Source organism: Falco punctatus (genome assembly GCF_963210335.1).
Source record: "Falco punctatus genome assembly, chromosome: 3".
NCBI classification, from domain to species: domain Eukaryota; kingdom Metazoa; phylum Chordata; class Aves; order Falconiformes; family Falconidae; genus Falco; species Falco punctatus.
Genome location: NC_137582.1, coordinates 4,627,957 through 4,655,607, shown reverse-complemented (window position 1 = coordinate 4,655,607; position 27,651 = coordinate 4,627,957). Strand labels below are relative to the sequence as shown.

At 47.0% G+C, this 27,651-nt stretch overlaps 1 protein-coding gene across 1 annotated transcript in view; it reads left to right on the top strand.

The window, feature by feature from the left end:
- Nucleotides 1-23,645: 23,645 nt before the first annotated feature.
- The window catches only part of KCNK9 (potassium two pore domain channel subfamily K member 9), a gene marked incomplete at its 3' end in the record, with an annotated part of 84,062 nt that continues 80,056 nt past the window's right edge, over nt 23,646-27,651 (top strand). The window contains exon 1 of the mRNA XM_080378893.1: nt 23,646-24,356. Within this exon, the coding sequence (XP_080235019.1) occupies nt 23,771-24,356 (586 nt within the window). The 5' untranslated portion in view covers nt 23,646-23,770. The remainder of the gene's footprint in view (nt 24,357-27,651) is intronic.

Here is a 27,651-nt window from a genome sequence, read left to right as displayed (position 1 = left end):
CTTGTCTCTGTGCTGAGTGAATCTGGATTGGATTTTTTCTTTTTCTTCTTCTTCTTTTTTTTTTTTTTTTTTTTTTTTATTTTTAAGTTTTTTTTTTAATTGCAATGTGGAACAATTTCAACAGCTGATGGCTGGAGTTGCTCCTTCACCTTACCCAAAGGGTAGAAGTCATGAGATTGATTTTATGGGGAGGAGGAGATAGGGTGCTTTTATGGATAGCAGATGTGGGCTCCAGTGTCGTTCTTCTCAGGCAGAAAAGAGAAATGAACAGACTTTCAGCCTTCAGTAAGCACTCTGAATAGTTGGATGAGATATTTGCCTGTGTTTTCCAGGACTTCAATTTCTTCTGAGTGGCTAATATCCAGCTAAGCTCAGTGCACAGAATTCAGAATTTCTGAAGTACTTTTACCTGTCAGATCACAATGGAAATCCCAAGGAAACCATGTCCTGTAGGACCTGTGAAGGAACCTACAGGCATACAATAAATCAGCTGTTTTGTATCTACCAGAACAGTTTGCTTTTAGGGCAAGTGGAAAAATGTTGTCAAAACTTTTGGGGAAGACATAGAATGAGCACATCAAATCTTTGCTGTCTTTCATGGGGCTACAGCCCAAGTACATTACAATATCCTTCAGCTTGATGCCTGAAGAAGAAAATAAAACTGCTGTCAGTAAATTAGATAAATAACAGGCCTTTGGCCAGCTGCAAATTGCTGAAGTCTTCAGCAAAATCTTTGCCAGCTCAGTGGTTTGGCAGACACAGCTCACCAGATTCATTTCTCCATTCAGCAGATGTAGACAGAAAGCCTAGTATTTTGAAATATTTCATGGATGTGAGGTGTTTTGGAAAAACATAAACCTTTCTGTTGAAAGACTGGTCTACAATCTCTGTGATACTGTGGTTCATGGCACTCTCATTGCTATCCATAATCATAATCTAAGTGAAGTATTGCAAAAGCATTAGGAGAAAAAGCATCCTTTAATGTAGTAAATGTGCATTTGGAGAACTCACTTTGCCCATTTTCTGATCCCAGAGTTACCAGTGCCAGCACGGCCTAGGCTGGAGCCGCCTGCCCAGCAGCCATACTTCCCACAGTCAGTGGCCAAACTTTTAGGCAAACTTGTATCCAGAACGGCTGCTAGATCATAACCTGTGTGCTCCAGCATAAACTGGATTTGAAGAACAGTACACACACATACTCAAGAAGATCAGGAAGATTTCTTGCTCCACTTTTGGTCTGGCCACTTTAGATTAATCTTGGGTCATGCTTCACTGTGCTTTATATATAGGATTAAGATTAGGCGAGTCTTACATATACCACAACTTTGCAAAACATGGAAATGCCTGTCTGGATACGGAGCTTAAGCTGTAACTTTTAAAGGATTCTGTCTTTATAGTACGGTATAAAGATTGTTTTCCATAGACTGAAGGGCTCAGAGAAGCTATGAGGAATGTGGTGCCATCCATTTAAAGATGACTCTTAGAATAATGCTGCATTAATAGCAGTCATGCAACTGAAGGGGTTCTCAGATGGTCACCCTGCCTCATGGTTCAGTGATTCCATCACTGCTTATACCACATGTTCTTTTTAACATCACTTCACAAAAATGAGGCAGTGACCTAAACAGAACAGCTGAAGAAAGTGGCAGATGTATCTCAGTGCAAGAACACCCAGGGCTCCATCCTCGTCACTCAGCCTGGGTGGCCCTTATTGTTGTTTTTTACCTCTCAAAAACTAGTGTGATTTTGAATTTTCACATATGTTTTTACTCTCATTGTAACCAGTGGGCAAAGAGACAATCAGAGAAACAAACTTGACCCAGCCATACCTCTGGTTGGGTGCTTGCACATTTGCTGTTTTTCTGATTCATTCGTGGATGGTGCTGGTCTTTGCCCTTTCTATTCTAAGCCATGCAAAAATTTCCCAGAAACTGAATCATCATAAATCCATATTTCATTTTATTTCAGATTTTGCAATTGCACTTCTCCCCAGTGCATGTCTGCGTGGGGGAAGGTGTGTAAGAACCTTACTTATATACATGCTCAATTGAAAGCAATAGTGAAATTTCTGGTTTACACAGGTGAACATTTGTGTGCATTTTGCAGGTGGTGCTTCATCCTTTCCAGTACAACGTGCCAGTAGATTTAAGCCCCTCTGGAGACTCACATCTTTTATATGCAAGCAAAATGTTTTATTACCTAGAGTACTATCAGAGTCCTGTAGCTACAAAAAAGGCAGCAGTCCTCTACCATAGTGGACAGAAGACAGCATCTACTACCTCATGTGGGACTAACATGCAAGACCAACCACTGGGTCAAGATCAGATGAACTAAATGAAGGAACTTTTGTGAGGCTCAAACAGGAGGTGCTTAGCCTGTGAAAATTAGATGTTTGAGCACATACAGAACAATTGTTTATTATCACTTAGGAGAAAAGTTTGGGGGGTAGAATAATATTTTGCATGAAAATATAACTATGCTGCTCTATAGGGGTCCAAAATACAAATCATATGTTGGAAAAAGGAGTTGACAACATAGGGGAGAACTTTATCACACCTGTGTATCTCTACACTACTCGCATCCTGATGACTCTATAGAGTTGTGTTGCATCTACTTCAAAAACGTCCAGTAGAACTGAAAGGCATAGAAAGGGTGACACAGCAAGGGTCAGCTGTGTGACGGATGGCTAAAAGACTAAGATTCTACTCCCTCAAAAAGGAACAGAAGAGACGAAATCTTAAAGAAGCTTTTTAAAACCCGAGTGGTATGGAGAAAACAGAAGTTTTCTTCATGTCCTCTTTCAATACAAGGACTGGGAGATAATAATGTAACTAGTAGGCTGCAGTTTGCAGGTCCAGAGCAAACAAGAGGATACAGTCCCTTGTGTAATGTATAATTAGGCTGTGAAATTTCTTACCATGGGATGCTGTAGATGCTAAAAGTTTACATGGGTTCAGGAAGTGATTAGGCAGGTTGATAGAAGAAAGTATCGGCTAAGGACTATTAAATACATAGGAACAATGCCTGGGTCAGGAATTCCTAGATGACAGTTTACAGAGCTGGGCAAATATCAGCACATGCTGACTCAGTTCTCTCTCTTTCTTCGGAATCCACTTCTGGCCAATGTCAAGAATGGCATAATGAGCTGAAGAATATTGGGTCCCACCTGCAAAAGCTGTTGCCTCATGAGAACAAGTGGACTCATGCAGGGATCTAGCTGTGAGAAGGAGAAGCTCAACATGGAACATGGATCAGAAGAAACTAATATAGGACAATGATGATCCACTGATGAGAAATGCAGTTTAGGAGTACCAGGTAGGGTGTCAGAGAACTGCTTACTTCTATTTGAGTACAGAACTGTTGTCTCAGATGCACCTAGAAACCTTCAGAATTCTTCACAACATTTGTCTAATAGACACAATGTAACACAGTCTAATAGATATTTTGCTGCAATTTTTGGCGCTCAGCTAAAGGCTTATTCAAAGACCCTGCTGTCCAGATGGTGGGTAGTTGTGGCATATGAAGACACAGACCCCACGTGAGATTCTTTATTGCATCCGTAAGTGCTGGTTATATACAATTGCTTACCCATCCAAGTTCTGCCCTGGAACATGCTTCTGTGCAGCAAAGCACCTCTGCAGACAGTTCACATTCCACCAAGCTGTTTACTCCCTCCATGCTCATCTGAGGAGGTCTACTTCTTCCCAGGTCAGGATTTAAGCCAGGGGTCCTCAAACTACAGCCCATGGGCTGGATACAGCCCCTCAGTGTCCTCAATCTGACCCCCGGTATTTACAGACACACACCCCCCCACCAGGGGTTGGGGTGGAAACCAAGCAGCCGCAGATGACTGCCTGCTGCTTCATCCATGTGCCGGCCCCCTGGTTAAAAAGTTTGAGGACCCCTGGTTTAAGCTATGGGAGGCTCTGGGCAGCCCCTCATTGCAGACAGGTGGGCACAGAACTGATTTGCAGGTGAGCTCAGAGAGCCAGATTGAGTGCTAATTGCTTCCTCACTACATTTTAAGATATAATCACTCTGCAACCTGGTACCCAGAGAGCAAACAAAGCCTTTTTCTCCACATCCAGGACTCAGGAGCAAGCAGGAAAAGCCTGCACAGGTTTCAGAAAAAGCCCTTGCAATTTGCCCTTTTTTTGTTTGTTAAATTGGATAAAGGTTAAGGCTGTGTGAATTCGAGCTGTCATAGCTTGATGGATAGCCCTCTGCACCATGGCTCACATCAGGTTCATCAAACACAGTAGATATATAACGATGACCAAAAATCCTAGCAATACAACAAATCCACACATCAATATTTTTCATATCAATAATTTTTCAAGGGCCAGACTAGTCACATTGGTCTGTTTGGCCAGCCAACATCCTAACTCATTCAATGTGGTTAAAGCTTGTGCGGCAGCGATTCCAGGTCCAAGGGAAGAAGCAGCTGGAAAATCCACATTATTCTGCCTTGTTCTCTGACTTGTCATTGGCAGGAGGTTTGTGATGACCTGGTAAAATGAGCTGAGCAGGGATCCACCAAGGCCCTCGATCTATATTTTTCATGTTCATTAAATTATCCATTGTCCGCGCAGTAGCTCAGTCCTGGTGCTGTTATCCAAACTGTGTACTGCATAGAGGGAAGTGCCATAGGGCACAGCACTTTACAATCATATGAGGTCATAACATATCCTTCTGCAGTGGCAGCATACGAGCTCATAGGATATGCCAATTTGAGTCCAAAAATCTTTAACTGAGCATCTGAGTTCTTTTACAGCTTCATACGGGAGTTGCTCCCACACAGCTGGTCACCCTGCCTAGTATCAAACATGGAACACACTGAATAACTCTGTGTCTCCTTTTCGCATAGCCTCCTGTCTGTACTGGTCTAAGGCACTGTAGTATACTTCAGACAATGCACCAGAATGTGACAACTCAGTCTGTTTTGCCCCAAATGCAGGATGTGTGGGTGGGGGCAATTTCAGCTTTCCCAGTCCAAACATCCATATGACTTTTCTATTCCCATATTAATGATTGTCCCACAATTCCCAGTCACTCACCTGCCATCCTGCAGTGGTGATGAGAGCACTTGCATATCCATCTTCCCTGGATCAGCTTGGCTACACTACCAGAGTTGCAGTTTTTATTTCTCAAGCCCCTGTTCAAGGGCCATTTGTAGCATACAAAGGCACAGACACCAAGTAAGATCCTTTATTGTATGGTTATATACAATCACTCATCCACCCAAGTTCTGCTCTGGAACGCACCTACACACAGCAAAGCACCTCTGCAGCCAGGTCACACTCCCCCAGGCTGTTTACTCCCTCCATGCTCATCTGAGGAGCTCTCTTCTTCCCCCACACTTAAGCTGTGGGAGGCTCTGGGCAGCCCCTCATTGCAGACAGGTGGGCACAGAACTGATTTGCAGGTGAGCTCAGAGAGCCAGATTGAGTGCTAATTGCTTCCTCACTACATTTTGAGGCATAATCACTCTGCAGCCTGGCACCCAGACAGCGAACAAAGTCTTTTCTTTTTCTCCACCTCCAGGGCTCAGGAGCAAGCAGGAAAAGCCTGCACAGGTAGTCCCATCCCTGTTCAACAATGTCATGAAGCCCAGGAACAACCAGGATACTGTAAGGAGATTCAACTGAAAGGAGTTGACATCCAGATGTTTGTCTGAGCTGTATATTCAATGAAACAGCCTTCTTGAGTTCCCGAGTTCCTTTTTTTTTTTTTTTTTTTTTTTTTTTCTTCATTTTCAGCTCTCTTTTAGATCACAGTACATCCTGTATGTTCCAAAGTACAACTTCATGCTTTTTGGAATCATTACGCAAGTTTTGGGGGAAGGCAGAGTAACAGCATTTGTAGGATCTGAAGCCTTCATGTAATCATAGCTTACATAGAACAGGTGCATTTAAAATACAAAACCAGACTTGTTTATAGATTTGGTGCTAACTTGGTTGTTATTTAGGCCTTCATGCCCTAATGACGCCGTTATAGTTATTTGTGCAAATTTACGCTGAATGAAAAGTATTTAGCTTTTATCTAAAAGAAAAAAAAAAAAAAAGGAACACGTGTCCACCATAAAAGTAATGATAAATCAAACTTTAAATTAAACAGTGCCAGTTCTATTTGCAGACATGCCAAGAGTTACGTGAGAGTGAAGTCAATGTGCATGTTCCTGGAGATTGCTTACAGTGATTTGCTTGCAGCGTTTGCAAATATAATGATTTGCTCATTTGTTGAGTGACAGTTAATACAGTAGCCTGGCTAATATATTAGCCTTCCTTCCTCCAAGCTGTGAGGTAAGGTAACATTAATGGAGTATAGGGAACAGACAGAGTTGGGAGAGTAATTTGCCATCAATAATTTCTGTGATAAATATTACCTTTCTTTTTTTTTTCTTCTGTTCACAAACTGTCCATGAATAGGCTATGATTGTAATTATGTGCCGAACAATTTCTGCCACTGTGTTTCCATCTATCATGAACTTTTTTAATGAATTTATGATTGACAAAGGTCAAGCAGCTTTGACTACACACATATGTTACACGGATTGTTTCTTCTCCTTCACTGGATGGCAGGAAATTGCAGAGTGAAGCCTTCTAGAAAACTGGCTGTAAAAACAAATTCTGAGACTGCCTGCTGACTGATTCAGTTAAATTTTGCTGTTCTTTTAAGCTTTTCAAAGCGCATTTCATGTTCCCTTCCAAAAGATGTCGTTCATAAAGAATCTGGTAGCTCTTCAACTCAAAAGCTGAAGGCAACCCATGAGTTCAAGCACAGAAGCCTCCAGTTCCATCTTTCATGCCATTTAAAATGAATAGTATTGCTCTTTGCCTAAGCACTAGGGACAATAACATTTTCTTACAAATATATTTCAGAAGCAGGGTTTACTATAGATTGGAAAGTACCTCTGGAGGTCCCTAGCTTAACCTTCTGCTCAAAGCAAGGGTATTTTCAAAGCTGGATCAGTTTGTTTGAGGTCCCCTTCAGCTGAGTTTAACGTACCTAAGGATGGAGATGCCACAGCCTCTCTGGGTAACCTGTTCCAGTGCTTAGTTATTCTTGTGAAAAATGTTTCCTTACAAATAACTGGAATTTCCCTCACTACAACCTGTGTCCATTGCTTCTCGTCTTTTCTCTGTGCATCTCTGAGAAGAATCTTGTTCCATTGTTTCGTAAGCACCCACTAGGGGTTGATGAAGTTCTCAGCTTTAAAAAGGGCAAATATGAAACACTGGAAACAATATTTGGATGTACAAGGTGATGTCCAAAGGTGAACTACTTATAGAATTAATAATTGGGATATTACCCAGCTTCTAATGTCAAAGTTCATCAGCACAGATGTCATTGAGATAAGACACATGAAAGCGTAAGAATAAACAATGGCATATTTAATAAATACTATAGTTTCTATGTCTGTAGTGTTTCTTACTAGCTCCTTCTCCCCTCCAAAACACCCAGCACTCAGCCCAACTGCCACTTTTGTGTGTGCAGGCAGTATTGACATAAACTGTCTCAAATATGCATAACTTCCTGCAATCTGGCAACACTTTCGTGGCATTAAAAGATTCCCATATAGCACACCACAGGAAGGGAAGAAAACCCCACCACGTCCCATTGAAACTGCAGTGTATTTGATCTGTGGGAAGTAAATCCGCTCCATAGGCCACACTATAAGCAATATAATAGCAGGATAAATTCAGAGTGCTTTACACCAGTCATTGTAATGATTGTAATTGCCAGGGAGGATCTTTCAGATGAGATTAGCATAGACATTGGGGATACACACTTACAGTATTATGGCCTTTAATGGTACCAGTGGAGTGGTGCACACTGCCTGCTGGCTGGTGTTGGAGCCTTGAGGGACAAGGTTTGCTAATGCAGGTTTAGGGCGTATGGGTGGTGGTTTTCCATCCCCCTGAAGGCAGTATGAACACCAAGTTTAGCAGTCTGAGGGGCTTCTCAGCTCACTGTCCCAGCTCTCCTTTCCCACACTGGGACCAGCAAGACCCCAGTATGGCTATTAATATTCAGATTTATCTGTGTAAAATTAACTTTACTCTTTATGGGGCACATTTAGAAAAGGATACCAAAGCCCTCAGAAGGCACACTTGGTTCAGTTGTTGTTATCAGTACCAAGTCGTTAATTTCTGAAAAGGAAAAGAATATACCAGTATCAAGTCATTCATTTTTACAAAAGCAAAGAATAAAACAACTGTTAAATACCAAAGCTCTTATTCTCCTGTGTACACTAACCTAGCCCTTCAAGGAAATTCTTGGCACACGTGTGTCACTAGTCAGACCCATTCTCATTACAGTACAGCTGTTTTAGTGCCTTTCCATAACCCTCACGGATCTCTCCCGGGCACTGAGTCAATACAGTCATTTTAAATGAACTGCTCTATCCAGGTCTCATATTTGGAGACTTGTGATAGGTCTCATGGGGGAAAAGGAGATCACAGGCAGAGCAGTGCTGCATGCTGGCTATTCATGGACCGTGGGATGTCTATTGAGAACTTTGAGTCTGTTTTAACCAACAGCATGAGCACACAAAGGGCCACCACTAGGACAAGGAGGGTATGAAAAGTAGGTTAAAGCAATCTTGATGCATGCCAGATGGCTGTTGTGCTGAATTCAGACATCTGGAACAGAAGCTAAGACAACCTGTGTGATATTGTTGAGTGGAGGCACTGGAATACTTGGTCCCAGGTACTTAAACTACAGCAACTGGTGTAAAACATTGTTTTCCAGCTCAGTGGTGTAAAATTATTTCAGTTACATTCAGAACTAACTGGTAGCTGTTCCAGCTGATACTGACACATGTTAAGTGCTGGGTACCTTCATTACACTGTATGCTGATGTTAAATTATACTAAAAGAGGGGTTCTGTTAGCAGTCTGGCCATTGACTTTAATGAAATAGCTAATTTGATCATTTTAATTATGAGTTGAGGCAAAGCAAGAACATAAATGTTAAAATATCATTTCATGCCAGCAGAGAGAAAAGTTGACATTTACCTAAACCAAGGACTAGATTGCTGAGAATGAAGGAGAGATAATGAGGAAGTGCAAAGGAAAATAGGAATGAAAAGGTGAGACGATCTGAAAGCTGACAATACACTAGAAGGACATGACCTAGAGCCAGAGATGGATGGAAAAGCCTTCAGGCTTGGAGATGAGAAGTTTTCTGAAAAGGTTTCATGTGCTTCTTTAGTTAGAGATGAAGAGTCTTGGTGCTGGGAAATGGAGCCTCTATCTCCTGCAGTTCTGAAACAAAGTATCGGATATCACACACCCCCCAATATCTCTGGATTCTCTTCTGAATGGAATTATTTCTGCATTTGTAAAGTTAAATTTGATCAGATTCACACAGGAAGGGAAGCAGGCACATGGCCTTTTTTTTTTTTTTTTTTAATTAATAAAACAATATTTTCATTGTGAGAGCCTAACAACTGTAACAGGCAAACAACAATGTTAACAGAAAACAGGTTTCTAAGAAAGAAAAATGGGACTACACAATCCCTTTGCTACCAGAAGCAGAGCAGAATTACCAAAGCACTACAACTGCAAAGCATTCTGGCACCAAAGTACCTCCTCGTACACAAGCTGATTTCTTCTTTTGCTTTAGCCATTGGTTAGGTGCATGGACTTCACATTTAAATTCCCTAAGTGAACTCGTGATGCTGCAGTTTTACCATTGGTGTCACTGGGGGGCCAAAATGCTGGTATACAGTCTTGAAAAGGGGGTGTAAGAATATTTTTCTTTGGCTTTGCAGGGATGTTAGTCACTCACTTGTTCGGTGCTCATTTAGCACTTGGACGAGCATGGTGCTATGGGAAGGCTGGCTGTGTTTGATGGTTGATCAACTCCTGCTTTATGTACCTCATGCTAGAGCCAGATTTTCCAAGCTTTTTTTTTTTTTTTTTTTTTTTTTTTTAATAATTTTTGCCTTTATCAAGAAGATCTATGACCTGAATAACTGCAGTGAGATGTGTCAATACCTTTCCTAAAAGCTGGGAGGTCAAAATCACCTTAAGAACTGGGGTCTGGTACTGTCATTCCCTAGGCAGACTTTACACGGATCTGGGAAAGTTGCTGTTAATCAGGGTCTTCACCAGGAGTTCCTGAATGGTATCTGATGGAAATACAGAGCCAGCAGAAAGTTTCTTCATAAGTAATTTCTCATGAGAACATGTTTCCTCACAAAGGAAATTGCCTATTTCTAGTAAATTTAGTAGCAATACTGTAAAAAGAGAATCCTTGCCTCACATTAAAATTTTTTGTTCTTACCAATCCGGTAGAGAGAAATTCCCTAAGATCTTACAGTCTAGAAGACTGCTTTGATCTTATATTAAAGATATATAATATCTGACAATTTTAGTGGTTTACTGTCTGTGTAATTGGATGCAGTGAATGGATTGGGCCAGATTCTCAGCAGGTGTAAAATGACATTGTTGGCAGCTCTGAAGCTATGCTTTTTCTCCAATTCCTGTCAGCTAAAGATTTCAGTATGGATTTGAGATTATCGTGGAGTGGTTTGCAATCTCCTTTGTGTGGGCCTGGCCAGGGAGCAGTCCCAGGGAATGCTGGTCCCCACAGGTACTAGACAGAGGTACAGGGGGAGGCAGCTTTGGCTCCTGCTTACAGCCTTTGTGTCCGCGCCGCTTTTGATTGAGGTTTCTGATCTGCCCAGATTTCCTGTGTGCCCCTGGTCAATGCTGTAATTTCTCTAAGATGCAGTTCTCTGTTAGATGAGGATAGTAATTCAGCACTGAATTTCTCCTCATTCAGGTGATGCAAGGAGAAATACATTAATGCAAGGCGTTTGGGTAATAGAGTAATAGTGGCTATGAGCATCACAAATACCTGGGTCTAGTCCTGCAGAGGGATGCATTCTTGTATTTATATGGAGATAAGAGCCACGTTTTTCTATCTGCTACCAAACGATTAGATGTTCTGTGTTGAAAAAAAACACAAGACAGGGAAATAAATATCCTAACTGCAGTTCCAGAGAAGAATCGCATGGAAATACAGAATGGAAAATTGGAAAGTGCCGTTTTAACTTCTGTTGTCATTTGCTCTGCTAAGCTATGGGAAGGCTTTGAAAACTAGAAGTGATGTTTTGTGGCTCCTGCTCTTCCTCTGTAATCATCCCCTCTCTTTTCTTCTAAAGTATCATGACAGCGTGACAGTTAATAGTGATCTTCCACAGAATTAAATGCTCCCTGCCTCCTCAGGTCCCTCAGATCTAGCTCCAGGTCAGGCTCCTGCCCCATTCCTTAACCACACAAGTTGTGCTAGGATGGATTTAATGACATATTCATAATGGATGCTTTGGGCTAAATCCTAAATGCCTTTTCCTTCATTCTCAGTCTCTGCTCATGCAAACTCTCAGTGAAACCAGCCATTTCCACCAAATCCCAGACTTTGATTTACTAGACCTCAAGACACAGACTCAAGCACCTGCCCTGAGTGAGGTTTGGGTATGGCATCAGGTTATAGGTTCTTCTTCCCATATGTGAAGAAACTGAGGCCCAGAGGAGGGCAGAGTTGCGCCATGCCATACAGTCACCCCACGCAGAGCCAGAAACACAGACATATAGTGGCATTCCACGAAGGGCGCCTGGCGCTTTTGGCTTGTGTCACGGCAGAAGTGATTTTTACTGAGGACTTGCGTAGCTGGTGGCATTGGGGTCAGCAGGCAAACTGAATCCAGGAGAGTGAGAAGCATGGAAACAGGCATGGAGTCAGGAGAGGAAGAGCAAGATAAACAGAGCACGAGGGCCAGAGTAACTGCAAGGTGGGAGTAGAAGTTGGACGATGGCGGAGGATGTGATAACAGATGAGGATGCTATAAGAAGCCTCAACTATTAGTAGTATATCTGTTTCACTTAGCAGTGTGCTGGAAAGTGTGATGAATTCAGTTTTGTGTAGCTTGTGGAAAGGCAGCTCTACATATATTCGAAATGCAGGAGGTGCCACAATCTGCACTGGCTCTCAGGCCCTGTTTTATCTTGCACACCTGACATTCACTGTTGAAGGAAGCCTGCAGCAGGAAATGGAGTGCGGCTTATTTCACAACGTTTATATGAAAAACATTCAATTGCATGCCCTGCTGTTCATACAGTTGCTAAGATGATGAGATTGATAGTAAGTGGTCTTATGAAGCTATCAAGCAGCTTCATATTCAGGGCTCAAATTTCTGCCTTTTCAATCTGCCCAAAGCAGGCCTTTTCAGGACTTTCCAATCTGCCCATCTTTTCAGTCTGCCAGAAATTATCATCCTTGCCAAGACATGATGTTAAAGGAAACCCAAAATGTCCCGGCCTCCTCCTTCCCCATCTCCTTTGCCTGACTCAGCAGGCCAGAAACACCATTTGCCATTTTCTCATAGACTTTTGACCTGTAACTGTTGTTTATTATTTCATGTGGCTTTAGAGTAGGTTCAGCGAGGAAGAGCTCAGTGGTGCCCTGAGCACACATGCTGTCGAACCAGGGCCAGCTCCAGTCACACTACTTGGACAGCGCTAACCGCAAGCTTTTTGCTGGCCGAACGACATTGCCCAGGGGTGTAAGGAGGTGTGAACCGTGACTGTCTAGCTAGGCTGGCACCAAGTCCTAAGAGCAGTGCGGTTATACGGCAAAAGCTGTGTGCTGCAATCAGACAGCTTGCTTTGCTGGTGGGGAAACGCTACTAAGCTTATGCAAAGCTCTGCTTTGCAGGCAGGCATCTGTGGATACTTGCAAAGATGCTTTGCCACAATAGTTTAGCATTAAGGAAGTGCATTTACTGTGGATATAAAACTAATCCTGAGGAAAGTCTATTTAAATGGCAATTTTCCTTCCTGAACAGTGTGTGTGTCCTAAGCAGTCTTTTCAGGAGAATGGCAGGAAGGGTTCTTGGGGAGGTGCATTAGGATTAATGCCCCTCAGCTATCAGCACACGCAAGGATTCTCCAGCTGCACTCAGGGAAGCTGGGATCATAAAACTGAGGAGCTGGTGGAGCTCTTGCTCTTTTTTTTTTCTCACAACATCAGCTTGACATGCAAGCATAGGCAAAAGTCTGCAGTGTTACGTCCATGCAAGAAAAAAGCCTTAGCAAGAGATTGCTCAGAAATCTTCAAGGCACGATGCCTGTTGGAAGCACAGTTCAGGTCTGAGAGCCCAGTTTGTTCTGCTGGTAAGCGCTAACTTCACTGAACAGAATGTGCCTTTCCCAAGAATCTCCTAGATTTTTAATGCTTCATGAAAGACTACTTGCCCCCCTGGGGAAACTAAAATGTGGGTGCTATCTGTTCCCTCCTTTAGTTTGTTGCTTTCAAGAAAAAATGCCAAGAGGATTCAGCCAGAGTCTCCAGACAGCTGAAAAAGCTGCAGACACAGCTGAAGTGGACATTGATAAACATTTTCTGTAGTTCTGACTGCAATCTTTTTCTGCCCAGTGCCAAGTGGATGATTGCACCAACCATCTCTCTCCTAGCTCCACATTCTCAGCTCCTAATTTCTCTGTCTACTTCCTTACTCAGTCCCCCACACCTTCTTTCCAGTCTGATTTTTCCCACCATCTAGGTTAGATCCCCTGCATGACAACCATCACTGTCATACTCTTCACCTTCTTCTTTCATTCTGCCCCTTGAAAGATGAAAGAAAGATGCCTTCTTTCATCGCTGACCTTTTCTGTCTCGCACATGTGCATTGTGAGCCATCAGTAGCAGCCATCCCTAGTCTTTGCTGGCCCTTCAAGATGGCCTTACTAATAACAGTGAGCAGCTGAGAATGTCTAAACTTATTAGTAAGCATGGTTTTTCAATTTCTACCTCAGCGACTTAAATGGAGTGTAGATTGTTAAGCAAAGCCACGGGTCTCAGGGTGATGCAGGTATAAAGGCAGCAGCACCATGATGACGCCAAGTCATAATTTTTGGTAGCCAAGAGAGACAAAACCCACAGACATTCTCAGTCTGTTGAGGTATTATTATAAGCTTACTCAGGAAGACTGGCCTGTACTGAGCAACCACAAGGAAGAAATGCTGTCCCAAGGCACCGCTGTATGATAGTTAGGATACAGCAACCTGCATTTGGTTTATGCTCTGCCACTAATTCATTTGTTGGGCTTGTAACCATATAACAGTGCTGTGCTTCAGAGCAACCATCTGCAAACTGAGTATAGTACTTACTGAATCACAGGCATGTTGTGAGGCTTCATCAATCAATTGTGGTTTTAAAAGGACTCTCAACTCCTGGCCCAAAAGTGTAAATCATCGTAATTTATGTCCTTGTTAGAATTTTTTTATACAAGTCTTTGCCCTATTCTTTTCTCATAACAAATGTACACCAGGTCAATTCTCAGTGGGTTACTCCTGATTTAAATGCATGTAACAGAGCTGAGAATCAAATCCCTTGTCTTCAGCCAGAAGGCTCTTACACACTCTCGAAAATGGAAGCTATTTAAAAGCTTTATTTGACTTCAACAGCAGGAAAATGTGCACCTCACTTTCCTCAGCATCAATCCTTTTTAAAGCATATTGTGTATTTACAGGTTGTCTTGACCACGGAAATTGGTTTTAAAGCTGGGCAGTTATTAGTGGTTCATTTTCCCTCCCTCCTCCAGTTTCAAACTAAGTGATAATATGAGATGGTAGGAAATTCCTTCTACGAGATGGTACTGCCTTTGCCCTGACTCTCTGAGTTTCTCAGGAAAGGTTTTCACTAGAGTATATATCCTGCTTGATCTGTACAAGTAAAACTATAATCTTCCTTTCAAAGGAATAGTTTAGTCTTGTGTGTATATACAGGTTGGAATTTATTTTGGAAAATAGCTGTAAGAGGCTCTGGCACAGCTAAATGTAATTAAATTAGCTGAGATTTAAGCTACTGTTACAGTCTTACTTCCATTTCAACGCAGTCAGATACAATAATAACAAAATTTAGCATCAAGTTCTTAATTGCTAGTTAGTCCAACCACTGCCTGATTTTGGTGAGACAAAGCTGACACTTCCAGCATGTCTGTGGAGAGGAAGGAAGATGCTGCTCTTCCACTTGCTCTGCAAGATTGGCTTCCTTGGCCCTAGTGTGTCCTAGGCAGAGTCCCAAGTTGCACCCACAATTGGAATATTCAGGGATTAGACTGGAGTATGCAGGCCTTGAACTATGGAGACAGGTTTGCAGGAGATGCAAGTGGTAGCAGTGGGGACATGCCACGGGATGTCTGTCTTCGTTTGTGAAAAGATCTAGGCTAAGGCTGCAGCTGGCTACCCCACCTGGCACAGGCTTTCTCTATGGTTTTGGTAAATCTCTCTGTTCCCTGCCTGAAAAATGGTATATGCAGGAGGAAAATGTTGGTTGGAAAAAGTTTTTCCATTACTGGGAGGCAGTCAGGTCATAAATGATGGGAATAGAGGCCAGAGAAAATATGTTAGCACAAAATGCACTCTGAAAATTGCAGAGGTATCTGAAGGGTGAGTGTATTCATGTATCCTCAAACAGGAAAAAAATAGGAGGAGGTGTGGAAGAGCCCACTCAATCTCTACCAAATAAAAAGGATGTGTATACATCAACCATTTATTCAAAGGAGATAAAAGCTAGGTCCTGCTGCTCAAGCAGTCAACACAGAGAAGTAACGTAAATCAGCACATTTTATTCAGCCTTATTTTAAATATTCCAAGCAACATGGAGTATTTTCTTCTGGACAGAACAACTCCACAGCAAATATTCATGATAGCTGCTATTTTTCCATTACAGTGGCATTCCATGGGTAACAGTTGTAACTTACTGCACTAGCCAGTAAGCCCCCTAAGCAATCAAGTTCCTTCTTCACTGATGATTTTAGCAAAATGCACACTTCTACAAATTCATTCAGAAGTTGTTACATTAAAATATAGCACCCGTTGCTACAGAAAGATGTCTCTTCCAGAGAGAGACCCGCTCTGCATCTTTGCAGCTCAGTTACCTTTGGTGATGATGGAGAAGGGTGTGCCAGTACAGGGCTCTTCCTTTCTACTTTGCCAGGGTTCTCTGTAGAGACTTATTCTTATTCAGTAGCAGTTTTAGTACGTAAGGTAGTCATCTAAAGTATGCATCAAATATTACATTGAGGCATCAGCTGCAGTAAATGCAAAAGTGACAGTCACCCTGTGAGCATTTGGTAATCTACAAATAGATCTGGAAGTCACATCGGCTCAGGAAACTTAGGCGGAGACAATTCAGTGAAAAAGCATCAAAAATCAACACCTTTGCTGTATTAATTTCTCCAAGGCAGCTTGTTCCTTTATAGTGTGCCTACAAGACGTGCATACATTACTGTCACTGACTGATGCTGTCCCCTTAGCTGCTCATGTTTAATGAAAGATTTGTGCCTAAATATAAATTCTGTGTTTGAGTGAAACATCTTCCAAATCCTCACAGCAGTTCTGGAAGAGACCTTTGGCTTGTATACTGAGAAGTGAACTCACCCTTTCTTCCATGCACAAGCTCTGCAGAATAAAAATGATACATGAATATAAAAATAGAACAGAAGAGACTATTTTGGTTGGACCAGATGCTCACATTCCTGCCACCTAGGTGGATTTAATATTAGTGAATTCCCTGAAAAAAGAAATTTAAGTGTGGGAAAAATATGAAGTGTAGGTCTGATTCTGGTTTTTTTTTCTCCCACATGTGAATTTGCTTCACGCAAGCACCCTCTCTCTAAGTCAATAAGACTTTTCATGCATGTTTTCTGTCACTGCTGATTACTTTCAAGAGGGCTGTCATGTTGCAGGCACAGGGGGGATGGAGGCAAGAATTAAAGCACCAGCCCGCTGTTCTACCTTCTTCTGCATAAATACTGCTTGAGGAAGGCAATGCTGTTGAATCATTTGAGACACGCCTGAGTGTATCCAATAGAGGTAGCATTCCTTTGAACATCAAGGGGAAAAGGTACAAAGAATAAAATCAGAGCTGCACAGGGAAGGTTCCCTCCTCCATCATTTTCCCGTAGCTACAGCTCTACGGACACAGGTGTATTCACCTGGTAACCTGAGCTCGGTTTCCTCCCGCAGTCAGCCAAGTAAGTCCATGGTCCACAAACACTTCAGTGACTGTGCAAATGCACACAGCTGGCGGAAGCAAAGGACATGAAGACAGCTTATGAAGCTGACGGGAAGTTTCACTCCTTACAATCCAGTCTCTAATAATTGTCACAATAATCTTTGTGTTCTTGATAACAGCCTGATGCAAAGGCCACCAGAGCTGATAGATACGGCAATGATAGGCTTTGAGTCAGGCATTGCATTTTTAAACTGAGCCACTTCCCACTTCTTAGAATTATAACATTCACCTTGGTGCTGTGGCTGCATTGTGGACAGTCTTCATTCATGGTCAGATCATTTAATAAATGAGTTTTGCAGACTTAAAAGGAAGAATTTTTATGGGGGATCTCTGGTGAGCTATTCATAATCACTGAAATTGCAATGTTTTTCTTACGCATTGCCAATCTCGCCAGGTGTTGGAATTGCTACAAATCTGAAGCACTCCTCTCATGTAAACAGCATGGCAACAACCACTCCTTGTGTGTGACCACCTTCCACGAATAATTGCCTATTGTCACGCAAAAGAACATCCACAGCAAATTTCAACACCCATCAAGTGTCAATACGTATCTCCTGCTTCCTTAGGGCATACAGCCCTGGAGAGGACAATGCCTTGTATGGTACTTTTATTGTAGGAATTCAAAGAAACACCCAAAAGGACCAAAAACAATTTATAGGGCAAAGTGAGCCAGGGCTATGCCTCTGCCTTGCTTGCCTGTACCCACAGAGCTTCTTACTGTTACTGCTATGGCAGGAAGCTGGTAAAGCCACACAGAGCTGTGACATTACACCCCCGCATGGGGGTCAGGGGCTACCTTCTTGAACTTCGAAGTCTCTACCAAACCATGAGTGGCACAGAGGAATTGCAGAATTTGCTCTCTCTTCCAGTGCAGGGGCTGGGGACCACCAAAGGAAGCCTGGTGTGAACAAATAAAAGGCAGTGCTCTTCTTGCTTTGCATAATGGATCTGCTGAACTTCTTCGGGGAGGAGGAGAGGTTTTGCTGAGGATGCAAAAATTTTTGCTGGATTCAGGAAGAGAGGACAAGTTATTGGGAGAAAGATCTGTCATGGGTCACTAAAAGCAATTAACGGAGGCTCAGAAAATCCTCTGAATTAAAACAGTCTGAAGTTGGGAGAGTATTTAAGGAATTGCAAAAGAATCACACATACTTGTTTTGTATGCATTTCTCCCTCATGTCTGCTATAGCCTCTGTGGAGGAGAGATTTCTGGGCTAAATGAACTTTGGCCTTGAACCAGAATTGCTGTTCTGATCATCTTCATGCCATTTTTTCAAGAGAAGGATAATGGTTTCTTGATAACCTGTACAGAAAAATAAATAGGTTAGCTCTTTTTCTTTCTAGTTTTGATCATGTTTCTCATTTGTTTTTCTGGGTTTTTTCCTTATCTGGTTTGTTGCGACTCCTGTGGTTCAGCTGGTAGGTGGCTCATGGATTGGCAGCCCCTTCTTGCACAGAGAGAGACACTAAATCTCTGTGAAGAAGCATCTCTGACAGTTCAACTAGAGAGGTCCACAAACGCAACCCAGAAGCCAGTTGCCTTGCAGCTAGCTCATGCCTGCGTTGCAGAGTGAACTCAAGGTAAAACTGGAAAGCTGCTATAACATAACAGCTATAACATACACTCTTATCTTGAATGTGTGAGACTTCTAACTCCCATTGGCTTTTTGTGGAGAGAGTAGGTGAAACACTAGGTTAGCACTCCTGCCAGGGCAACCCCTACACAGCTCAAGGCTATCTTCCAGCCTGCTTGTTCTCCCTCAAGTTAGACTGAACTGAGAGGAACTAAGATATGTGTGACGCTTGCAGTTAACCTTCCTTTTCATGACTAAACAAGGTTTGGTCCTTTAGTAGCTCTGTCTACAACAGAATAGAAGAGGTTGTGGGTTTTTTTTACCTTATGGAGAAAACTTTAGGCCAGGAAAGATCTTTTTAGCCACTTCTATATGAAGGAAAGAAAAGCTCTTCACTCATCCCTTACCCCTCCAATCCTTTCCATGCCAGCTTTACAGAGATATTTTCTAGATTCTTCACCTTTATTGTTTCTTTTTCTTTCCATCATGCCATATGCCCCAGGTCCCAATCCTGCACTCAGGCTGACAAGAAACTTTCTGTTCCTGGGTATATGTGTCTCTGCCTCTCACCCGGGTGATGCCAGCTTAGCCCGGTGCTCCAGCAGAGCCTGTGAGCTGAGCCACAGACCATCCCGTCCAACATCAATCCTTCTCCATGAAGTTTTCCTGACTACTCTGCTGTAGATGGAAGGATTGAAGGACACTTCCCTTTGGATGTTATTTGCTCTGTGGTTCAAATACGGACTTCTGCTGGTGAGTCTGGTTGAGCAAAGACTGGTCCTCAGAGAGGTGGAGACTCTCTTGGCAACAAGGTTAGGAAAAAAGAAGAAAATCCCAAGTTCTTGTAGACGTAAATAGATGTTTAAAAAATTACTGTGTCTTTTCCTCAAAGCAATGTTGAAATATTTGCAAGTACACAGAACTACAAATATTTCCCATTCCACAACCCCAGCAAAATGCTAATACTCAGATATTTTCCCAGAAAACACTACACCAATCCGCAGCTTGACACTGCAGACTGACCACTGGAAGGCTGCAAGCTCCTGGCTGTGCCTGTACCCTCCATGACTGTCATGCCACTCACTGGACTGAAGTCCCATGGAGACCTCATCCCTTCCCAGCTGCCCACAGGCTCTGCTTTGACCCCACGCTAACCAACGCTTGCCAGCTAAAGGTTAATTACTACAGGGGACATTTCCATCCCAGCTGTTGCCTGCAGGTTGCAATCCGTGCCTGAGTGCTATTTTTAGACCAGCTCCTTCGTTGCTATTGATCCCAGTCACCCTCTGTTAATTAGATACACATAACACACACAGCATTTGCAACTCATTTATCAATTCTGTTCAGCACCTCCCTCCCCTGAGATGTAATTTGGAGCCCTCCTTGAATCATGCTATTGATCTTTCCCAGCAACTTTGCTATAGGATTCTCTGTGTTGCAAACTATTTATAGATTCTTCTTTTTCTTCTGCTCTCCCTTGGGGAATCAGAAATGGGCAATGGTAATCAGACTTCTATTTTTAAGGAGCTGATCGAAACCAGATATTTCCTTTTTTCTCCTTCTTTCCCCTCCTTCCCCCTGTTGCTGTTATGTACAGGCTTCCTTTGGCAGGCAGGACTTTCTGCTCCATGCAGTGCTCTAACGATTCTGGTAATGCTCAGGTGATGCGATGCAGAATTTGCCCTGGGTGAAATCCTGTTTGTTGAAGTTAATGAAATGAATTTCTCCACCTCCCTGCGTCCAAGAGTTTCACAAAGGGCTTTATGACCTGTTCTGTCTGCTTAACCTAAGGCACACCTTTCAGAGAGCTTCAGTCTCGGAGAAGCTGCCCTCTCAGCCTTCTTGATCCATTTGCAAGGCACCGGGTTCCCATTGCCCCCTCGTATCTCAGGAAGGGCATCCAAAGGCCTTAGACAACTTGTAGTCAGGAGGGTGAGTTGCTTTTAGGGATGAAGGATGACAGTAATGAGCCCTGGGGTTCCAGTATTGCAGAAAGATCTAAAATGAGGGGACGTCACCTGAGGCTCAGAGAAGGCAGAGGCAGCCCAGTTGAAAATCTCAGCTCTAAGAGAGGAGGAGGCCTACAGTTAGCACGGGCCAGGTGACAGCATAAGGGACAGCCTGGTGTCAGGGCATACATGAAAGCAGCCCCAGGCTCCTGCAGGAACACCTGCTGCCGAAAATCTGGTGGTGGAGCAGGAGAGAGGTGTGCCTGGAGGAGCTGGGCAGGATGCGGTGAGGGTCCTGGCCTGAAGCCTTGGGCTGACAAGAGCCAGGAGCTGCTGAGGGGATCGTGGTCCCCCCAGCAGGCTGGTGGCTCAGGAGACACAGGGCTGGGCTGCAGGGAGCAGGGCTGGCTCCTCCGAGCCATGGGGAACATGGCCCTGTGTTGTGCGTGTTGTGCGTGCACATCAGTGTGCATGCCTGTGCTTGGGGAAGCGCGGTGGTCGGGGAGGGGGCTGTGGGGTGGGGGTGGGGTGGGGAGGACTGTGGGGTAGTTGTGCAGTAGGTGTGCGGCTGCGTGTTTCGTGGCAGGCTTTGGGGGGTGTGATGCTGTGGTGTGTTTGGCTGGGGACCATGAGGGGGCTGTGGTGTGTGGGGTTGTGTTTGGGGGGCTGTCGTGTGTGGAGGTCAGCACGTGTGTGTGGCTCTGGGAGAGGATTTGTGGCATGCAGAGCTGTGTGTGCGCGTGTGTGCGCGCACATGATGTGAAGATGTGGGGTGTGCAGCTTTGGGGTGTGTGGCAGTGGGGTGTGGCTGCGGGTGCACTTGTGTGGCTTTAGGGTGCATGTGTGGCTGTGGCATGTATGTGTGGCTGTGGGGGGTGTGTGGCTGTGGGGGGGTGTGTGGCTGTGATGTGTGCCTACAGGGTGTGTGTGGCTGTGGGCTGTGGCTGTGGTGTCTCTGTGGTGTGTGTGTGGCTGTGGGGTGTGCATCTGTGGTATGTGCCTGTGATGTGTGTGCTTATGTGGTGTGTGTGGCTGTGACGTGTGTCTGTGGTGTGTGTGTCTGTGGTGCGGGGTGTGGCTGCGGTGTGTGGCTGTGATGTGTCTGGCTGTGGGGTGCGTGTGGCTGTGGGGTATGTGCCTATAGTGCGTCTGTGCTTATGGGGTGTGTGTGCCTATGGGGTGTATGCGGTGTGGGGTGTGTGCCTGTGGGGGGAAGTGTGTGTGGGGGGTGTGTGTGTGTGTCTGTGTCTGGGGTGTGTGTGCCTATGGGGTGTATGCGGCTGTGGGGTGTGTGCCTGTGGGGTGTTATGTGACTGTGGGGTGTGTATGGCTGTGGGGTGTATTTTGCTGTGGTGTGTGTGGCTGTGGGGGGTGTGTGGCTGTGGGGTGTATTTCGCTGTGGGGTGTGTGGCTGCAGGGTGTGTGGCCGTGTGCGTGTGTAGGGGCCGCGGCTTGTGAAGCCGGGCTGTGGGCGGGGGGCTGCGGCCGTGCGTGAGCCCAGCTCTGCGCGGGGCGTCGGGGCCCGGGCGGGCGCAGCGCTACCTGAGCCGCAGCCCGCTCCGGCCGCTCCCTCCCTCCCCGCTGGCCCCCGCCGGCAGAGCCCGGGCGGGCCGGCGGCCGTGGGGGGAAGGGACAGGCCACCTGTCCCGGCCCGCACTCGCCGGGAGGGTTGGCACCGGCCGCGGCGGCCGCACCGGGGCTGCCCCTGAGGGAACGCCAGGAGCCCGCCCCGCCCCGCCGCCACCGCCCGGCCCCGCTCGGCGGCCGGGGCGTGGCCAAGCCCGGGGGAGGCGGGAAAGAGCCGCGCCGGGGGAGCTCCGCGGCTTCTCCCTGACAGGGCGGCGCCAACGGGGTTAACCCGCTCCCCGCAGCGGGCCGGGGCGAGCTCCCGCCTCCCGTGCCAGCGCCGGAGCGGGCACGGGGACACACGGACACACACACACTCACACACACACGCTCAGGCGCGCGCGCGCAGGCGATGGCTGAGGGGCGCGGGCTCGATTTTCCCCGAGATGATGTCAAGAGCTCGGGAGAAGGAGGAGGAGGAGGACGGTTGCTCTTTTTCTTAACGGCTTTGTTCTAAAATCATCCTAAATAAAGCAGCCCCAGCCCCAAGCGCCGGGGGAGCAGCCGTGAAAGTAGCTTTTTTTTTTTTTCTCTTTTTTTTTTCCTTTTTCTTTTTTTTTTTTTTTCCAATTTTTCTCCTCATCTCTCCCTTTGTGTCCGCCTGGGGCCGAGCCCCCTCCCCGCGCTCCCGGGCCGCTCTCTCCCCGGGGAAGCCGCGGGCTTTTTTTTTTCGCTCCTCCTGGCAGCCCGCGGCCGCAGCCAGCGCCCGCCGCCGTCCCGCCCCGCCGCTGCCCCGGGCAGGTGCTCCGCGGCTGCCGGCTCGCCCGGCGGGCGCCTGCTTCGCTGCCCTCCCGCCTCCCCCGCCTGCCGGCCGGGGCGGCTCCGCGCCGCTCCTCCCGCTCGGCGCGGCTCCTGCGGGGCGCTGGCTCCCCGCCGCCAGGGCCACGCCGGCGGCTCGGCGCCCCCGCCTCCCGCCGGAGCGGCGGCGCGGCCCGCCGTGCCCGGGGATGCTGCCCCCAACTCCCCGCCCGCCGCCTGACACCGCCGCCGCCGCCGCCGTCGCCCTCGCCGCGCCGGACGCCGCTCCGCTGCTCGCGCCGCGGCCACCTGCAGCAGCCCGGCTCCCCGCCGCCCGCCTCGCACCGCGGCGGAAGGAATAGAGCGCCCAGCCCGTCCCGACCCGCCCGGCCGCCGCTCCCCCGGGCAGCCGGGGCCGGGGCGGGTCGGGCCCCCCTCGCGTGCCGCCCCCGACGGCTGGGACCCGGGCGCCCGCCGCCACCTCGCCCCCCTGCGCCGCTCCCCCCTCCCCCCGCGGATGGGCGCGCTGCCGCCGCCCGGCCCCCCCCGGCTCCGCCGCGCCGCCTGAAGAAACTTGGGACGGCGGCGGCTTCCGCCTCCCCGCCGCGCCCCGCCCGGGCTGTGGGGGACCCTTCCCCGCGCCGCCGCGGCAACTTCGCGGGGGGACCCGCCCGCCACAGGACTCCGGCCGGGGCCGCCGGCCCCTCGGCGGGGCACCGCCCAGCGCCCCCTTCCCGCGGCGGGGACCCCCTGCCCCTGGCCTCGGTGCTGGGGAGGAGCGGGGGTGCCCTGGATGGCCCTGCGCACTGGGACGGCTTGGTTTGGGCAGGTCCTGCGCAGAGTTTCCAGGCTCCAGGGCACCTGGTCCCGGCGCTCCAGCAGCCTCCTGTGCCTCTCCTCCTCCCAGGAGCCCGAGCAGGCGGGCGGAGAGCGGCCGCCGCCGCAGCACAAGCTGCCCCGGAGCAGCGGCAGCGGCGGCGGCGGGCGCCGCCACCCCCCCCGGCAGCTGCCCCCCTGCTGCGGCTGCTGCGGCCTGTCGGATCCCCGGGCGGCCAGGGGGGGACATGGTCCCCTCACTCGCCCCTTGCTGGCGGCCATGAAGAGGCAGAACGTGCGGACCCTGTCCCTCATCATCTGCACGTTCACCTACCTGCTGGTCGGGGCTGCCGTCTTTGATGCCCTGGAGTCCGACAACGAGATGCGGGAGGAGGAGAAACTCAAAGCCGAGGAGATCCGGCTCAAGGGAAAGTACAACATCACCAGCGAGGACTACCGGCAGCTGGAGTTGGTGATCATGCAGTCTGAGCCGCACCGGGCCGGCGTCCAGTGGAAATTCGCCGGCTCTTTCTACTTTGCCATCACGGTCATCACGACCATTGGTGAGTGTCTCACCTCGGGGAGGCCCTCTGAGGTCAGGGCCGGGGCTGGGGCGAAAGCCCCCCTGGCTGGGAGAAAGGGAGAGGGGCTGGGGGCCGGTAGCATGCAAAGGGTTAAGTGTCGGTTGAATTTTTTTTTTGCTTCCCTCCTGTGTTATGTAATTCATTGCTCTTCATCAGCACTTGTTGGACTTGGGGTGTCCCACACCTCTTTCCCCGGAGATGGACACTTCGTCCCCTGGGTGGGACTGGAGAGGAGAGGGGCTGGCCTGGCTGGGGGGACTGGTGCTGGCCAGGGGGCCACCATCAAGCTGTGGCTTGGGTGGCAGTGAGGAGGGGGGGAAGAAGCAGGTTGACACTCTCCTGGGGTTGCCCTCAGGAACAAGGAGACCCTGTTGCCATGCTCCTCCTTGCACCTTTCCTGAAGAGACATGAAGAAAACTTAGAAGGCAGCTGGATGAGGATGGGGACGATGAGGGCATGGGAACAGGATCAGCTGGGAAAGCCCTTGATGTAGCCGAGTGTAACCCTGCTTTTGCAAACTTTGTTTTGGTGTTGGCAAGGGCTGTGGTGCGTTCCCACAGCTGTGGTCCCATTGCTGGGCCTCTCCCGGGCATTCCCAACGTGTTCCTGAAGTTTTTATTGCAGCTGGAGTGTCTGATGTGCCAACAGGTCACAATCTGTGTCTCCTCTTTGTGGGCATGCGGTCTGACAGGTAAAATGATGCCTGCTGTCACATCCGTGCTGCCCAGCTTCCCAGAAACACCATTGCCCAGGATGGTCGAGGGATAGTTGGTGGACACAGCCACAGGCTGTCACTGCGTACTTCTCTGCTCCCTGCAGCTGAAGTGGAGCGTTTCATATAAAGTTTGCTTCCCTGCTGTAAAAAATAAATACCACAATAACTAGAGGCTGCAGAGTGCGCACGGAACTGTGCTACAACTCTGGCTTTGGCTTGATGAGCAGGTTTGTTCTTCCTGGTTTTGTATTCATTAAAGGTGGATTTACTGAGGCTGTTGGTAATGTTCTTCTCCCAGCACGTCTAGGTGTTCCCCCCCCCTAACATCTAGGGAGATCCAAAAAGACCTCTGTAGCTCAGTGACTGTTTGATAGTGCTTTATATCGGACAGGACACGAAAGACTAGCTCTCTGTCTAATCCAGAAGGACTCAATCTTTTTACCATTTAGGGCTCGTTACAATAAATTTGCACATTGCCACCTGAAGATACTGACAGTTTTCAGCAGAACGTGCTGTCTGCTGCCCTTTGAGCAGCGACTACTTAGGTTTGTATTTGACTATATTATACCTGGGGCAGTAACAAATTTCCTTTGAAAGACCATCTGACAGTATAGAGCCTGTTTGCCCTCACAAAGATAAGATTTCTAAGGGGTAATTTCCTCTTCTGTTCTTAGATGTATTTATATAAAATGCATGTATTAATAGGCTACAGAATATAAAGTAGCATGTAACTTTGGCCGATGATTTAGATTTCCTGATGTTCATTACCATGTCAGAACTCTCTTTCCCCTTTTGGTCACTGATTCTCCCTTCCTTGATCTGTCTCTTGTCATTTATTTGTGCAACAGTGAATACTGGACTGTCGTACCCCTCTGGATTAGCACAGGGCTTCCATGCACATGCTTCATAGGTCCCGATACTCCTGCTAAGAGGGAGCTGCAATACTTTCTGCATTCCTAAGCTTGGTTGGTTACAGGTAGAAAAGGCTGCTTTTATGGTAGTTCCTGTTTTCTTCGTATTTTACCTAGAAACAAGTGCAACTTGCTTGTGAAGCTTTAGTGTTTTCTCCTGCAAAGAGCTGGGATTTGTTTAGGAAGCTTGGAGCAGCTCAACGTGCAGCAGATAGCGGGCATTTCTGTAGGCAGAGGCACTTTGGGATGTCAGAATTGTTTAAATTTAGAACGTGTATAGCAATGGGGAGCCACTGGGAGAAAGAGTGATAATAAAGAATGGCACAGAAAGACAGACATTATTTAACGATTGTTCATTTAGGAAACTCAGCTCCAGGAGGATATGTGATCCGTCTTTCCAAAGTTTATTAATAGTTACTCTCTGCATCTTGCCAAACGCACTTCTATTTTGTGTATCATCTCTTTGGTACTAAAGTAGCTTCGTGGTGTTATCTGATATACTGGTAGTCTGTAAAAGCGAGCATGGAAGGTTTTTCTTTACTTTCTTATTTATCCTAAAATGATTTGGTTCACAGAGGGGACCTTCCATGTTTAAGTTCTCAGGAAAATAAGAGATTATGTTTCTTGCACAGGGCAGTGATCTAAAATGTTCATATTCATCTTTTGTGGTGGTTCTTATTTTTAATCTGACTGCGCGCATGCTGTCACACACATTTCCTTCTCCCTCTGAAACCTTCCAGGCAGACTCCAAGCAGCCCATGCAGTGGCGTATGCTTTGGTGAACGGGCTGTAGTCAGTAGGTGCTCCAGCAAAAGTGCATCTAACTAACCATCGCAGGGCTGAATTTTACAAGAGAGTGAATAAAAACCTTCATTGCCTGCTGTGGAGTTACAGCTACCTCCACAGCTCTTCGGAGAAGCACCACAGGAGCCAGCAGCCCGCAAAGTCTGGCAGTATGCATATGATAGGTGACTAATTTATGTGGAACTTAATTGTTCTTCTCGATTTTGCCGTGCTAGCAACGTGTCTGAAGCGATTACCTCTTCGCCGTGGTGATTCGAAATACCATGCCTGCCTTTCATTTGATCAAGGGCGCTTATCGCCTCCCGGGGAGGGAGGGGTGTGTGTGTGTGTAGTCCGGCAGGCGGTGGGGGCGGGGCGGGCCGGGGCGGGCCGTGGTGCTGAAGGGACAGCGCCGCCCGCCGCCTCCGCGCCCCCTCCCCCGCGGCGGGAGCCTCCGCAGCGGGCTGCTGCGGGAAAGCCCGGAGGGGTGGTGGGGGTGGTGGGGGTGGTGGGGGTGGGGGTGTGTGTGGGAACTGGAAGGTCCCCTAATCCATAGCATTTGGCTTTTATTAGAGGGCGGTAGGGGGTTGTTGCTCATTTGCCAAGCCCAGCACCAAACAAAGAAGCGAGGGCCTAGCAAGTAAATGGAAAAAGTGTTTTTTCCACTTGGGACACAACATTGTGTTCTGCTCCACAGGTGCAATGTTGGTGTTTGGATTGTTCGGGGTTTTTTTCCTTTTTTTTTTTTTTTTTTTTTTTTTTTCCCCAACAACAAAAAATCATCCATGGCAGGTGCTACAGCATCACTCTGCTCTTAAAAATCCATTAGCAAAAGAAAAATACCCAGCTTTCACAAAGTTTTTGC